At 27.7% G+C, this 15,345-nt stretch overlaps 1 protein-coding gene across 2 annotated transcripts; it reads right to left on the reverse strand.

The window, feature by feature from the left end:
• Nucleotides 1-1,635: 1,635 nt before the first annotated feature.
• On the reverse strand, nucleotides 1,636-5,705 carry LOC129893293 (probable WRKY transcription factor 65). 2 transcript variants are annotated; one of them, XM_055968801.1, is made up of 3 exons: nucleotides 5,412-5,705; nucleotides 4,940-5,086; nucleotides 1,636-2,372 (listed from the first exon to the last, which is right to left on the reverse strand). In XM_055968801.1, exons 1-3 carry the CDS (start codon nucleotides 5,546-5,548, stop codon nucleotides 1,823-1,825), a joined length of 834 nt encoding a protein of 277 aa, XP_055824776.1. In that variant the 5' UTR covers nucleotides 5,549-5,705; the 3' UTR covers nucleotides 1,636-1,822. The 2 variants fall into 2 exon arrangements, with proteins under 2 accessions (XP_055824776.1, XP_055824777.1); XM_055968802.1 differs by having other exon boundaries at nucleotides 4,940-5,083; nucleotides 5,412-5,673.
• Nucleotides 5,706-15,345: the final 9,640 nt, after the last annotated feature.

Here is a 15,345-nt window from a genome sequence, read left to right on the forward strand (position 1 = left end):
TTTTAATAAAATGTTTCAATTAGATATTTTTTATTCAAATTTTAATTTTATTTTATTTTTTGCTTGTGTTCTCATTCATCTATTAGATAGTTAAGTTAACAACATGATATTTTATTTAATTATATGCATTCACCTCAATAAGTCATAAAAAATTTGATATTTTTTACTTAAGGTTAATATATATAATATATATATATATATATATATATATATATATATATATATTATGTTATCTATAAACTAATGAAAATACACCTAAATTATTTTTCAAAATTTGAATAAAAAATACCTATTTAGAACGTCTTTAAGAGTTGAAGCATAGAGTTGAAGCATTGCTTAATTCGAAGGTTTAAATAAAATATTGTGATAAGTTTAAAAGACGGTTATGTAGTATGTTTACCCCACATTGAATATAGTATTTTTTTAATATTTATTTTTATATCAAAAAGAGAAAAAAAATTCAATCCAATCATCTTCGTGTAAAGCCGCCAAGCGCCAACTAGCATTCTGGAGTAAACAACACAAATTCAATTAATTTATGTCTTTATTATATGTGTTCACATCAGTTTAGAAAATTATTTTTTGTATAATTCTTTTTCACTAAATACATATATCTAACACGCATTTAGATATATACAAGTCAAATTAGGTATAACTTATTTCATATATTTTATATTCAAATGTGACTCATATGTATTCGATAAATACTAACTCTCTTGCTCGTCTTTTTTCTTTTCTCATTCGCCTTTTTTCTTATGTATTTATCCTTTTTAGTATGTGTTTGGTATCAAGATACATATGTCTAGTATCAAAAAATGCAATAGAGAGAGAACAAGGGGAGAGAGCCGAAAGATAACGAGTATCTGACTTACAAGTTGGTATAAAATTATTAATTAATAAGACAACATGTAATTATTTCAAATTATAAAGTGAATTATTATAATATGGTAGAAATATTTGTGTAATTAAATAGCTTTCCTAAGTTAAATTTAAATTGAGAACTTTGAGCGGAGTTAGCTTCTCAATTACAAAATCAAACTCAATAAGTTTAATTCAAATTTTATATTTACCTAGCATCACAATTCCATTTTTGTCTAAATTGACTTTGATTGGTTAAGGAGAAAGGGTGTTTGTTGGCATACCATTTCTGAACGGACCTGAGCATTCTCCTACTCTACGGAGCGAGTTTGGAAAGAAGGTTCCTGATTGGCTCAAAAGAAAAGTTTGATCTTAGCTCAAAGAGGGGTGGTCTTACTACGACAAGTGAAGCCAAGGTATAAACCGGATCAGGATTAAGCCTTTAAGCATGCAGATGAGTGTTTGTTGTCAGCCCAATCCTTCGGTTAGCCTCGCTTTCCATGCTGCTCACCTTGCCCACCTCTGTCTTGCATTGGGTTAACTAGAGCTTAGGTCCTTTTTGGTGCTCTTTTACGTACCTATACTTCTACAACTACGAGGAAAGTCACACTTGAACTTCCTGCCTTAACCTAGGCCTCACATAGATCGTTCTGTCCACTGAACTCATCAATATTAAATATATATAAATTATTAATTTAAAACTCCTTAATCTAAAAAATCAAAATAAAAAAAATCTCAAACTCATAATCTTTCAATACTCCACCCTCTATCGTAAACTTTACCAAAAGGAGCTCAATGCTTCAAGTAAAAATCAAATCAAAAGTATATTTTCTACTCTTTTTTTCTTGGTTTTTCTTCATCTACCAGATCTTTACATCAAAATAAAATTAAAAAAGGTCATGAATTACGTGGAACCAAAAAAAAAAGGAATTTTTTTCGAATGAAAAATTTGACACATGCTTCGTTATCCTGTACCGCCGCAACAGGGAGTTTCCACACTGTACCGCCGGAAAACAACTGAACATTCCGGCAATTCCCCGAGATCACCGAACAACGACTGGTCCTCCTCCCGAATTGGCAACATTAGAGCCACGTCACTATCGTTCCACGTGGATCCCACCATTGACGACGACGTGCTCTCCATCAATGTAGTAGTTCCCATATCGGAAAACCAACCTAACTCACCGGCGAGATCCGAGAATCCATTATCGTGTTGATAAGTATATAGATCCGGTTCTTCCGGAGACGATTTGTCAAGTACGGCAGCATCCACCGCCGCTGCTGCAGTATTGTTGTCTCCGGCGGTGCCGGTAGAGGTGGTAGGTGAACTGTTGACCGGGGTAGTGGTGGTAGTAGGGTGGTGGTGGTTGTGGTGTTTGGTGGCGGCGGCGGCCGGAATTTGGTGGTTGTGTTCGGAGCAATAGGTAATGAGGAGCATGGTGGGGTCCAGGCGGCTACGCTCGACTTGTTTTCTGGCGGGACAGCCTTTGGAACTACTGCATCGATAATATCCCCTGCACATGAAACACACGTTTAAAATTTTAGTAAAAGAGAAAAATAAATACTCATAGCCCACCAAAACTTTATAATAGTAAAATGGTTATAAATTTTAGTTATATAAATAGTATAATTTTTGATCTATAAAATTTTTTGTGGTTATTTTCACAAACTCTATTCCAATTTTTTTATTTAGTCTTTGGGATCTTGAGCATGTCATAATATCATTAAGTGTGAAATAAAATATTAAATGGAACAATAGGCGCTGAGCTAAAGAGAGGCAAGGTGGTTTAATTGAACTTTTTTTTCCCGAAAATAGTACTGCACGAATAGGATAAAAATATAATTTTTGGATTATATACAAATTCCATTGAATCCCTTGCGTAGAAAGAATCTAGTGTGACAATAAATAAAACAAATAAAAAGTTGATTTACGTTACAGGTCCAAAATCCAAATAATAGGTGTTACACTCTAGTATTTTCTGAATTTCATGGTGTGAATAGATAGAATGCATCCTTTATAACATATACACTATAGTATCGTACGTAAACTCTGAAGAGGATAGAATATATGCAAATATTATCTTTATTTTTATGGGGATAGAGAAACTACTTTTGATAGATCATCATCTGTCCACGCATTACCAAAACACTAACTTGAACAAGTATATAATTTAAAACATAATTTTAACTGCATTCACCATCATTTATGGAATCCACATTAATGGAGAAGAAATAAAATTGGCTATATTACCAATTGGACATTGAAGAAATCGAGGTTAGATCAAGGTGTAGAAGTTCATTCAACGTGGCTACTTTAAAAAAATGAAAATCTTTAAAGGCCACTATGCACAAAATCTTATCTAGTGGTGTAAATGTGTAAATGTTATCAATTTGGCCATACTCTAAAAATCAATAAGAGCAAATGGTTATGAAATTAAGGAACAATGTATTGAAAGAGTCTAGGGACAACTACATTAATGTTATATGCAGTATTAAACCCTTTTTTTAATGGCATAAATGCTTCATTTCTAGAAGACCTTGTGCTAAGTTTTTTTCTCTTTTCAGCCGGATTTTAATATTTATATTGAAATTCTACTAAATTCGAATACATGCCGAAAAATTTCTTATAAAAAGTAAAGTATTCTTTATTAAAGAAGACTCAATACCCAGGAAAATTCAAACTCGAGATTTCTAATAAACGATGAAAAAGTACTTATTACTCTCTGACAACCCTGGTTGGTTGTTGTGCTAGCTCTTAAAATGGTAACACACGCTAAATGTGTAATTAGTGGTAAGTTCAATACTTTTAAGTCAGTAAGTATGATAAAAGTTTGTTTTCCAAACTTCTAAAATCTACTTATTATGAGAAGTATTTTGTCCGAATTATTTTTTGAAAAAATATTTTTAAAAAATAGCAATTCGTATTTGATTAATCAATTCAAAAATACTTTTATCAATATTAAAACAGTAATTTGTGTTTATTTAAGGTTCCAAAAATGTTTCAGGGAAAAATTACTTTTTTCAACTTCTAAAAATATATTTAATGCTACTACTCCAAAAACACATTTTTCTCCCTAAAATTTGGTCAAATACCTAATTTTTCTAAAATAAGTAATTTTGGCTTCTGGTGAGCTTGACCAAACAAACTAAGAAGTAACAATTTAATTTGCGACATTTTTTTAATGGTAATAATTGACAGAAACTTAGCTTAATTATTCATAAATATTTTTGCAAAAGAAAATTGATTAAATTAATATAATTCAAGTAATAAAAAAAAATTCTACGTCTGGCTTTGGTTGTCAAAGTGGCTAAGAACTCCTTTTTGTTTCAAATTATCTAACGTGCGTTTCTTTTACACCTCCTTTAAAAAATAGTAAATCTTCAACTATTTATCCTTTATTTATATTTGAACAATCATAATAATAAGAAGCAGAGCTAAAAGCCCTAGTACAACTTCAGCTGAACCCAATAACGTTTTTAAGAAATTTATTAGATATGCATAAATATAAAATTATGAACTCAATTATTAACACTTAAAATCGTCGTTACAAAATTCAGAATTTATAAAATCAAAATTCTTCGCCTATGATCATAACATCACTCGTAATTGAAGTGTCTGTAATCTTCAAAAAAACATGTTGTGAACAAACTTCTCAAACGATAAATAATTCGAAACAACAATTTTTAAAAAATCACGATAGATAATTTGACACGGAGGGAATGCTAATTATCAGAAAAGGAGCGTGATTAGCAAGGTTTAAGTAGGCGGGTGAGAAGTAGTAGTAACTAGCAAACACAAAATTCAAACTACTACATTAATTAATCAATTAATTAATTACTAACTAATTAATGCAATGTTTTGGTCTAAAATAATTTAGTCATTTAGCCTATTGGATAAGTATAAGAACCTTTACCAACCACCCCCGGCGGCAACTACAAAGAAAATCCATAATAATTAAAAGTTTAAAAATTAAAAATTATTTTAATTATTTTTTTAAAAAACTATTAGACTAATTATGAACTTCATTTTTATGAAAAATCTAAGAATAAGTGAAGATTAATTTAATTAAATTATAATTACCTGGGATAAGGTGATCCTTTAATTGGCTTTTGTCCATATTTTCTCCAAGACCAAGAATCTTGTGGTGGATAAACTTCCCCTTTACTTCTTGATCCATCAGCTTCAATTATTGGCACTGAAATTACTTTCTTCTTTGCTCCTCTCCTACTACAAAAATTATAATTTAAACAAAATTAATAAATAAGAAAAAAAATCCAAAATTTTATTTTTTTGATCAAATTTCAATTTCTTAAAAATCATTTTTGATAATTTTAAGTTTCATTTCTTCAAAAAAAAAAAAAAAAAACTAACACCCCACAAATTGTTTTCATCTTTGCTCCTTTCCTAACAGAAATTTACAATCAAACCAAAACTAATATGAGAAAAAGATTATTTTAAATAATCATCACCCCACAATTAAATTACTAAAAATTAGTTGAGGTACGTAAAAGGTAGTTGAGACATCATAATTATCAAGAAAAGAATTACAAACCTTTTTCTAGGTGATGGCATGCTAACTTCAGCTGCTTCATCGCCGGAAAAACAAGAATCATCAGCATTATCCGGTGGAGTTCCGGTGGAATCTTCTTGTTTGTGAAAAAATGGACTTTTGTATAGCCTATCTTCCATGACCAAAAAAATTAACTTATATAACTTAGAAGAAAGAAAAAAAAAAGCCCCCTTTTGAGCTTAATTAATATTTATCATTTAGAACAAAAAAGAGAAGAAAAAAAGTTTCTTTTTTGCAATGTGGAGAAAAAAAAGTTTGCTAAGAAAGAGTTGGTATGAAGTGGGGAAAGATAGTGGAATTTATGAAGTTATTTTGGGTTTTAATATGAAGGAGTCATATAATGACAGATTGGCAAAAATATAATTTATTAAGGACGTGCAAGCAATTAAACATGATAATGTGACATAAGGTGACATGTTCATATGTTAGATTTATTTATTTTTATTTTTATTGCTAAGGGACCCTTTGGTCTTAAATATAGTTGAGCCTCCGTCCACATTTGTTTATTTATTCATTTATCCAACTTGGTCATTGATATTTTGTCCTATCATTACTTTACTACAATCCTATTTTGTCCCAATCATATAACTTTAGATAAGAAGATGTAATGAAATAAAATAAAATAGTAGATTAATAGGTAATTAAGAAAAGTTACAATATTTTAGTAGATTCACAATTCTTCAAAAAAGTTTCAAGTCGATTTTCTCTTGAAATAGTAGTGAGGAAGAAAAATAATTTATCTGTCTATATAGGTCATAATTCTTTGAAAGAATCATAATCTTTAATGTGGAAAAAATATCTATTTTTAATATTAAAAAACAAACAAATAATTAAATATATTAAATTTGGATATTTATAATTGGAGGTATTATAATAGTTTAACATTTAAGTTAGGAGGCATATTTAGTTAGAGGTATTGTAGTAATTGAACATTTAAGTTAAAGAGTTCATGTTTTTAGGATAATATAAATTAATAAATTTCTTAATATATATATACATAATTTGAAAAAAAATATTATATTCACGTGAATTTGTAGACGATACTCTAACTATGCTCCTGTGCAATATGTATACACACCCTAGATATGCTCCTGAGTAGTATATATATCGATAATATAAAAATATTTATAATTAATTTTTGAAAATTTTTAGAAATAGCTTTTTTAGTTTTAGGAGATTTTGTAAGAATAAACTAAATATGCTATTGTTAATATCATATTTGTATAAATAGATAGATGTTATTTTACACTAACTTAATATAATAAAGTAAAAGTCTTGATATATTTATTATTAGTGATCAAAATTTGAATTGTAAAATAGATGGCATCAGCAAAATAGACTTGGCTAATGCTATTGGTTTCTGCCTGGACTTTTTTGTGAGAATGAGAGGTTAATTAAGTTATGATTATTTTTCCAATATTCTTTTGTACTTATATGACTATGAAATATTAACAACTATTAATTTCCACCCCAAAACATACGGCAAATGTACTTCCAAAAAAGTTTGTGGGTAATTGTGACTATATCTTCTTTAATTAGTCCAATTTCCTCTTTCTTCTTTTTTCTGAATACACCAATTAGGCTAAATATCCAAATTGTTCCATTTTCACACACAAAAAAACATACATAAATTTGGTAGGTAGTTGTTTATTTAAAGAAAATGTTTAAAACAATCAACATGGGTGGTAGACAGTAGTGGAATAGTTAGAATACCTTTATTCTTAATTAAAGTTTTTAAATTTAAGTCCTACAAATGAAAAAAATGTTGGAAGCATTGTCTTGGAAAATGACTCCTTTGATCTATATTTAGTCGGACTCTAATATAAATATCGAAAAAAGTTAAAGCTTAAGAGTATTGTTGGTATGGATTTTTTGAAAAATATTTTTTAATTTTTCTATGTTTGGTTGAAAAAAACTCATTAAAAATGCGGAAAATAACTTCTCCGATAAAAATAAAAATAAAAATAAGTTTCATAAGTGACACATTAAGTTCATTGTCTCCTTGCCACTCACCCAACATCCCTAATCCCCACCCCCACTCCCTACTCAATCCCGTCCATATAGAATTTTGATAGGTTACATATAAATATTTTTGGAATAATGTTTTTTTTTATTTATAAAAAAAATAAATAATTTTTTATTTATTTTCCGCCACTAATGAGATGGAGAATTTTTTAACCCTATTTAAACTTTTAAGCCCTTCATATTTCTCAATCAATACCCAATCCGACTCACATCATTTCAATAAGGAAAAAATATTTTGCTCCGTACCAAACATACCCAATAATCCGCTTTAACATAAAGTTCATAAGAAACATGGTAAAGATGCATCCAAGATGTGAATCATTTTGCAAATTATGTGATTAGACATATATATATACGCTTAGAAAGTCTAATCAATTCTAAGTTGGGTAATGAAAAGGAGCATTATTTTTTTTTATTAACCGTACTTTTTACATGTTGAAAAAATTGGATGAGATGGTCATTTCTTGAACAGGCAATCAAAGTTTAATCGTCGTTTTAAAATAATTAAAAAATATGTAGCTACGTTTTAATGTGAAATAACATATAGAATACCATTCAATTAAAACATGGAACTACTCCAACGCAACACAATATGTTGGACTTTGAAATCTTGGCAAGTCAAAAAATTCTTGGACTTGAAATTTTAGAAATGTATATTCAAATAATGTATTCTTGCTTATATTCTAGTAATAAGGTATGATTTATCATCGGTGGATGAGACTGTTTCTCCCTTTATAATTTGAGGTCTAGATTTCTAGTTTTAAATATGCAAAAAAAAAAAAATCATGATAAAGAAAGCTAAATCCTGAATGGATCGACGTAAATCTGAATTAATCAAATTCTAACACATATTACCGAACACCAAATAGGAAAAAAAGAGTATATGAACTACTTATAGTAAAGATCTACTCATTATTTTTTTTCTTGGTATGTTGTTGTTCTAGCTTTTGAAACATCTCTATTAGTATAAAAGGTTGTTATAACAGATAATTAAGTTTTTTTGGTCTGATCATTAGTGGCTTAAATAAATAAATAAATTAAAGACAGCCTAACCTACCAGGAATACTCCAGCTAATCAAGATTTGTTCTAGAGAGAAAAGTAGAGGTATATATGTATTCAATTTTTCGATTTGTTTTTTCATTATTTAATACTTAATTATATTTGAATGATGAAAAAATAGTAACTACGGTGAAGAATAAGTAGTAATATCAAATATCTTAAATAATTTTTTTGATGTACTTTCAATTTACACGATTGAAATAATGAACACTATAGATAAGATTAGATAGTAATACATATTTAATGACGTAGTCAAATATTACTCATAATCTTTTATAAAAGTATAATGCAATAATCCAACAAGTATAACTTTGCACACCTAGTATATAATTAAAATATAATGTAGGTAGTTACTATTTGCTAAGAATCAAATATGTTTTAGACAAAGAGAATACGCACATATTATATATATATATTTGAATTTTTTTAGATCCAAATCAAATACTGCACAGCCTAGAGAAAAGAAACATTCCATATGAACTATTTTATTAAGGTAAGTTAACTATAGGAATCATGAAGTTCTGGTTCACATTAAATTTTGTCCTTTGATTAATTAACATAATAGACTTCAATTTTGATGACATGTTACTTAGAGTACAAGAATTTTTTTTTAATATATTTTTATAAAGAAAATTAGACTAAAGATGGTTCTTTCACACGAATGCATGACACGATTCGATTTTGGGATAGTACTTAGTTTTTGCCTCATAAATTGGTGATTTTTATTCCTTTAGCATTTTAAGTAATAAAAAAAGGGCAGAAAATATCTTTGACATATCCCGATAAAACTTATTTGGCATAAATTTATATATTTTTGTATCATGATATAACACAAGTTATATCTTATATATTTCGTATAATTTTCTCTATATATATATAATACTATAATTATTTTATGAAGGATGTACGACTGACCATCTTTCACTACATATGATATGGCTATGTCACTAATGACAAATTATGACACTTAATTTCTATATAACTTATGCTATTTCAAAATCCACAAATTATATTATAAAAGACATAAATTAATTTTCTATCGAACTAATGGATTTCGGACGTTGAATAAGTAACGGAAAAATAAACCATGCTTTAAACCGTGTTTTATACGTGTGTCATCGTCTACGTGTTGGAATGGATAGTTTTTGCAAATAAATTACAAGCATTAACTTGTTTATTAATAGTGACCTTAATTCACTATTTTTCAGTCTCATATTAGTTGTTCACGTTATTAAAATTTTATCATAAATTAATTATTAATTTATAAAAACAAAATATAATTAATTATATTTTTATATTTTACCCTTATAATTATAATTACTGAGTAATTTTTTAAAGTGTAAATAAGTTTGTAATGTTTAAAAAAAAAATCCTTAAAAGTAAATTAGTCTTTTTTTAATTACAAGTTTAACATATTTTTTCCGGTATTTGCGCAGATCTAATCAACAGCTTAGCTAAGATAACAAACTTTATTCATATATCTTAAAGTCAACTGTTCACAACATGCGCTGATTTCTTTATTATTGCAGATTTGGAACAGCCTAATACTGAATAATAATAAAAAGACAGGAAAATAACAAATAAATTTGTAGAGAAGAAAAAACAATTAAAAAGAATGAAACGTTTTATGATTTGATAAGATGTACTTCAAGAAACTTACTGAAGTATTGTATTGTGTTGTATTATATCGTATTGTAATAATTTAATAAATATAATATTTAGATATATAATGTCACACATCAATAATTAGAATGATAAACCTATGAGAAAAGTACGATACGTGATAAAGCTACTCTAAAAATATAGCGTAAAGTGTAAAATAGAATTATCAAACAATTAATAAAGAAAAAATGAGAAGAAGGTATTATAGTAATGAAGTGATCACACCAAATCGATCGTTACACAAAATAAAACTTTTCGTCGTTACCTAAGATGGATTTAAACGATACGATACAATAAAATATAACTAACAATCAAAATAAATATTATATTCAAACTAACAATATAATACAATAGAATGCAATGCAATAAATAACAACCATCCAAACAAGGTGTAAGTACCGTTATTAGCGTCCATTTTTATCATGACTAATTTTTTCGAGCCTGGAGTTGGACATCAGTTTGTACCATGAAAAAATATTTAAAGTATATCTGTAAGATTAATTCGGTAAAATAATACTTTCTTAAAAGAAATATCAAATCAATATGTACCAAGTAAAATAAACGGGAAGAGTACAGTACTTAACTTTTAAATTAATTTATAAAATTCAAACAACCGTCGAAGATATATAATTTGTGAACGTCTGATAAATATAATATCCATCAATTACAAAATTTGATGGTTACTGATATACCCTCAAAACATGTAAATGAAAACTTTATTAATATGATATGAAGAAAAAGAAAACTTAAACAATTAAAAACAACATAACTAAAGGATTCCTCTTCTTTACTTTTTGCAATACTTTGTTAATAGCCAAATTATTGGATGACAAGTTCTAGTAGGATTAAGGTATTAGACTTGTGCCAATCACTTCATTTAAAAAAATTCACAATTTTAATAAAAAAATTATTTGTATTCGATGTTTACACGAAATTATATTATTTCAATATGGTTAAGTTCTTAAATTCAGTTGATGATGTATATTAATTAACTATAATTTGATAAAAAGATTGTAAAAAATCTTTATACAACAAATTTAAATGTATATCGCAAAATTAAAGTATCAGATAAGACAAAAATGTGATTTTAGCACAAAGCGAAATCATAAAATAACTGTTGGGTTTTAAAAAATGTGAATGAAAAATAAAGAATTGTAATTTTTTTGAAAAGTTGTGACTTTTTCAAAGGATTGTAATTTTTTCGAAAGGTTGTGACTTTTTCAAAGAGTTGTAACCTTTTCGATAAAGCACAATAAGCACATATTCATACTATTCTTTGTTGTCTATAAATAAATGGATTTTTTCTCATTTTTCAATGACGAATTTTCTGAACTTCTCATTCTACACAAACAAATTCTAATGTACTTTACTATCTTTGAGTGGTTCGCTGACACCGTGATTATATGTATCAATACACCGGTGAGTAAGATCGTTCTATTCTGGGAGAATATATTTCATTAACCTCGAATATTTGAGGGAAATAATTTTCTTGGACACACTATGCATTCAATGAGCTCGATTTTCTTATTTTCAATATTATTTCTGATTTGTTGGGATTATATTTTCTTTTACTAATTTTAATTTCTGATTTTGAAAATATACTTTAAGCTTTGTTATTTCTTACGAAGTTTTGCAAAATTATTATTCTAACTATCTTAGTAATTGAGATAAGACAATAATAGTGTGGCTAAGTTAATTGACTAACAAATAGATGAGATTCATTAGAGCTTTCATGATATATATATATATATTATTTTTTGGTTGAAGTTGAATCAATTTATAATCTGTTGGCTAAAAGTCAGAAAGACCGGTTCTTGCTCCGCTTAACACTCGCAAGGAGAGAAAAGACGTCAAATTATCATTGGTTAATTAATTATTTCCATAATATTGAATTGTTGAAGGATTTGATCTGCTAATTTTTAATTATATTATATCATATTTTTATATCAGAAGGATTATCGTCATCAATAGAGACAGTATAATTCGACATCTTCAAGTCTTAATCTTTCTTTAAAAAAAAATATTTACATTTACTATCCGGTCTTCATAAACTTGGGGTCAGATTAAATTTGAATTTATGTCGAAAAATTTCATATTAAGGAATAAATTTTTTCCTAACAAAGCTGATTTCATATTTAGACTTTGAACATAGGAGTTTAACAAAGTTGATTACATATTCAGACTTTGAACATAGGAGTTTAACAAAGTTGATTTCATATTCAGACTCTGAACATGAGAGTTCTAATTGAAAATGAAAAGTACTTACCACTCTACTACAAGAAAATAATATAAACCTCTAATCTTGTTCTGATTTAGTATTTCAGTAGAAATATTTGTAGACCTTTGCTCAAATTTATTGAGGATGTGTGGATGTATCGGAGATGATCAAATATATGTGCAGTTATACTAGGAATGATATGATTAAGAACGAAGTTATACGGGATAAGAGTGAATGACCCTCGTGGCGGACAATGAAGAAAGCGAGATTAAAATAATTCGGACATGTTAAGAGGAGGTGGACAGATGCGCCAATAAGAAAGCGTGAGAGGTTACATTAAGCAGGAGTTAGGAAAGTTAAAGCTAGACCAAAGAAGAACTGAGGTTGGGTTGGGGGGAGTGATTAGACGATAAATGACACAAGTTCAGTTTACAATGGATGTGACCCTAGATAAAAATGTACAGAAATCGATGATTAGAGTAGAGGGTTAATGGGTGGTTGAGTGTTGTCGTACTTTATGTAAGAGAGGCAGAGTCTAGCCTCGTCTTATCTTCCTTATTAGTAGTAGTATTCAATAGTCATGTAGTTTCTTATTCTCTCATGTGTATTATTGATTGTTGCTTCATTTGCCTTATGTATATCTTACTATTTTATTGTCATAATTATTTGCAACGCTACTTTGATAACTTCTCTATTGAGTCAAGGTCTATCATAAACAACCTTCATACCTTACAAAGATAGGAATAAGTAAAATTTATGTATATCCTATCATCTTCAAACTCCATTTAAAGAATTGTACTGATATGTTGTTGGTGTAGTTAATAAAAATAAATACCATATTTTTCTTCATAAATTAAACGTTTGAGATTGGTTACTGACTTTGACTCTCGCCCAAAAAAGAAATTTGTGAAAGGTAAAGAAATGGATAGGGATGATGAATTATAAGGAATAAAGAAGAATTGATATAAATTACTAAATAGTTATTCATCTAATCGCTTAAATTAAAAATAATTGATGGGTGTATAATATATGTTTATTTGTGTAAATATCCCGAAGATAAGAAGTTGAAATGATAGGAAAAGGCAGAGATTGGATAATGGGCCGAAGCGTTACTTCTCGTCCAAAACAATCATAAGTGGGCTGATAATTTGGGCCTATAAAGTTGGAAAATGCCAAAGTATGGTTAATTCAGGCTAAGTGTGACAATTTCAATCCGTTTAAGTAAAATGAATTCATTTGACCCATATTTATTTAAATAGATGACTCATATTTTTTAAAAGAAAAATTACTTGATTGAGTGCTTTTTAAAAAATAATTACTGATTTTAGCGATATTTTTTATTTATTACCATTTATAGCAATATATAGCAATACTATGATAAATCTACACTTGTATTAAAAGTGAATTATGCATACAATATAAATGTATTATAAGTGTTTTAAAATATATATTATGTTTGTGTAGTAAGAAACTAACATAATGTATTATAAATCTATTAAAGTATGTGATAAATGTATTATCCATCTATAAAACTTGTATTATATATGTTTTATAAATAGTTCTCTGCAATATGTATTAAAACTGTATTATAAATGTATTATAAATATTCATTGAAATTTTTTATTTATTGCTATAGATGGTAAATATTTTCTTAATAGTGTATATTTATGTAAGTTTCCCTTTTTTAAATGGGTAAATATGGATTGACCTATTTTAAAAACTTATACAAATATGAACAAAGTGAGTAAAATATGGGTATCCATATAGACGCTTAGATCACCCACTTATAATAAAAATTTCTAATTGCACTAAAAATATTTTTTCTTTTTTTTAAAAAAAAGAAAATTGGGGTGGGTGAGTGGGGAGCGGGGGCAAAATTATTTTAATTTTTTGAATTTTTAAAGAAAAATTTAAAAAAAATTGGGGGTGGGGGGATGTGGGTAGGTGGTCTAAGTGGGAGTGGATGGGAGGGGGGCAAAAAAAAAATTTGAATTATTTTTTAAAAAAAATGCGGGAGGGGTGGGGGTAGGGGGTACGATAGGGAGGTAGGGTGTTGAGAAGGTCAAAAAAATTAATTTTTTTATTGAAATTATTTTAATTTTTTTATAAATAAAAATTGTGGTGGGGGTGGGTGGGAGGGGGTTGGGATGGGCAAAATTTTTTTTGATGTTTTTTTTAAAAAATTGGGGTGATGGAGATATGGGGTGATTGAAAAATTTGGTTAGTGGGGGTGGGGGTGGAGGTTATGGGTAGAAGAAAAATTAAATTTTGTTTTTGTATGAAAAATTAATTGTATAAAAAATAATAATTTAGGGGAGGATTGGGAGTTGCAGGGGTTATAGCAATAACAATTTTGCTTTGATTTAATTTTTTTTGGGTTTTGGGATATTAAAGTGGGTTAGATGATTTTTATCCAAATCATATTTGACCAAATTCATATTTATTCATATTTTATAGGAAAACTTACATTAATATATTATATTAAGAAAATATTTATCATTTATAACAATAATTATTTTTTTCACTAGACACTTATAATACATTTATAATACAATGTTAATACAACTTTAATACATATTGACGAGAGTAATTTATAAACTCATATAATACAAGTTTTATTCATGGATAATATATTTATCATACACTTTAATACACTTATAATACATTGTGTCAATTTCTTACCAAACAAATATAATATATTTTAAAATACTTATAATACATTTATATTGCATGCATAATTCACTTTTAATACATGACATATATATCATAGTATTGTTATGTATTGCTATAGATGGTAATAAATAAAAAAATATCGTTAAAATTAATAATTATTTATTAAAATATGTTCTCCCTGGTAATTTTTATTTTATTTTATATAAGTGGATTGTAATCCAATCCATTTTAGCTCAATCCATCTAAATCCAACCATTTGCAACCCCTAATTCAGCCCT

The sequence above is a fragment of the Solanum dulcamara genome, chromosome 6, assembly GCF_947179165.1.
Source record: "Solanum dulcamara chromosome 6, daSolDulc1.2, whole genome shotgun sequence".
Taxonomy (NCBI): domain Eukaryota; kingdom Viridiplantae; phylum Streptophyta; class Magnoliopsida; order Solanales; family Solanaceae; genus Solanum; species Solanum dulcamara.

Coding starts and splice junctions, on each gene's coding strand:
- LOC129893293 (XM_055968801.1), bottom strand. CDS start 5,548: ATGGAAGATAGGCTATACAAAAGTCCATTTTTTCACAAACAAGAAGAT. Junction 5,087..5,411: donor ATGCCATCACCTAGAAAAAG/GTTTGTAATTCT, acceptor TAATTTTTGTAG/TAGGAGAGGAGCAAAGAAGA. Junction 2,373..4,939: donor AAAGGATCACCTTATCCCAG/GTAATTATAATT, acceptor TTTCATGTGCAG/GGGATATTATCGATGCAGTA.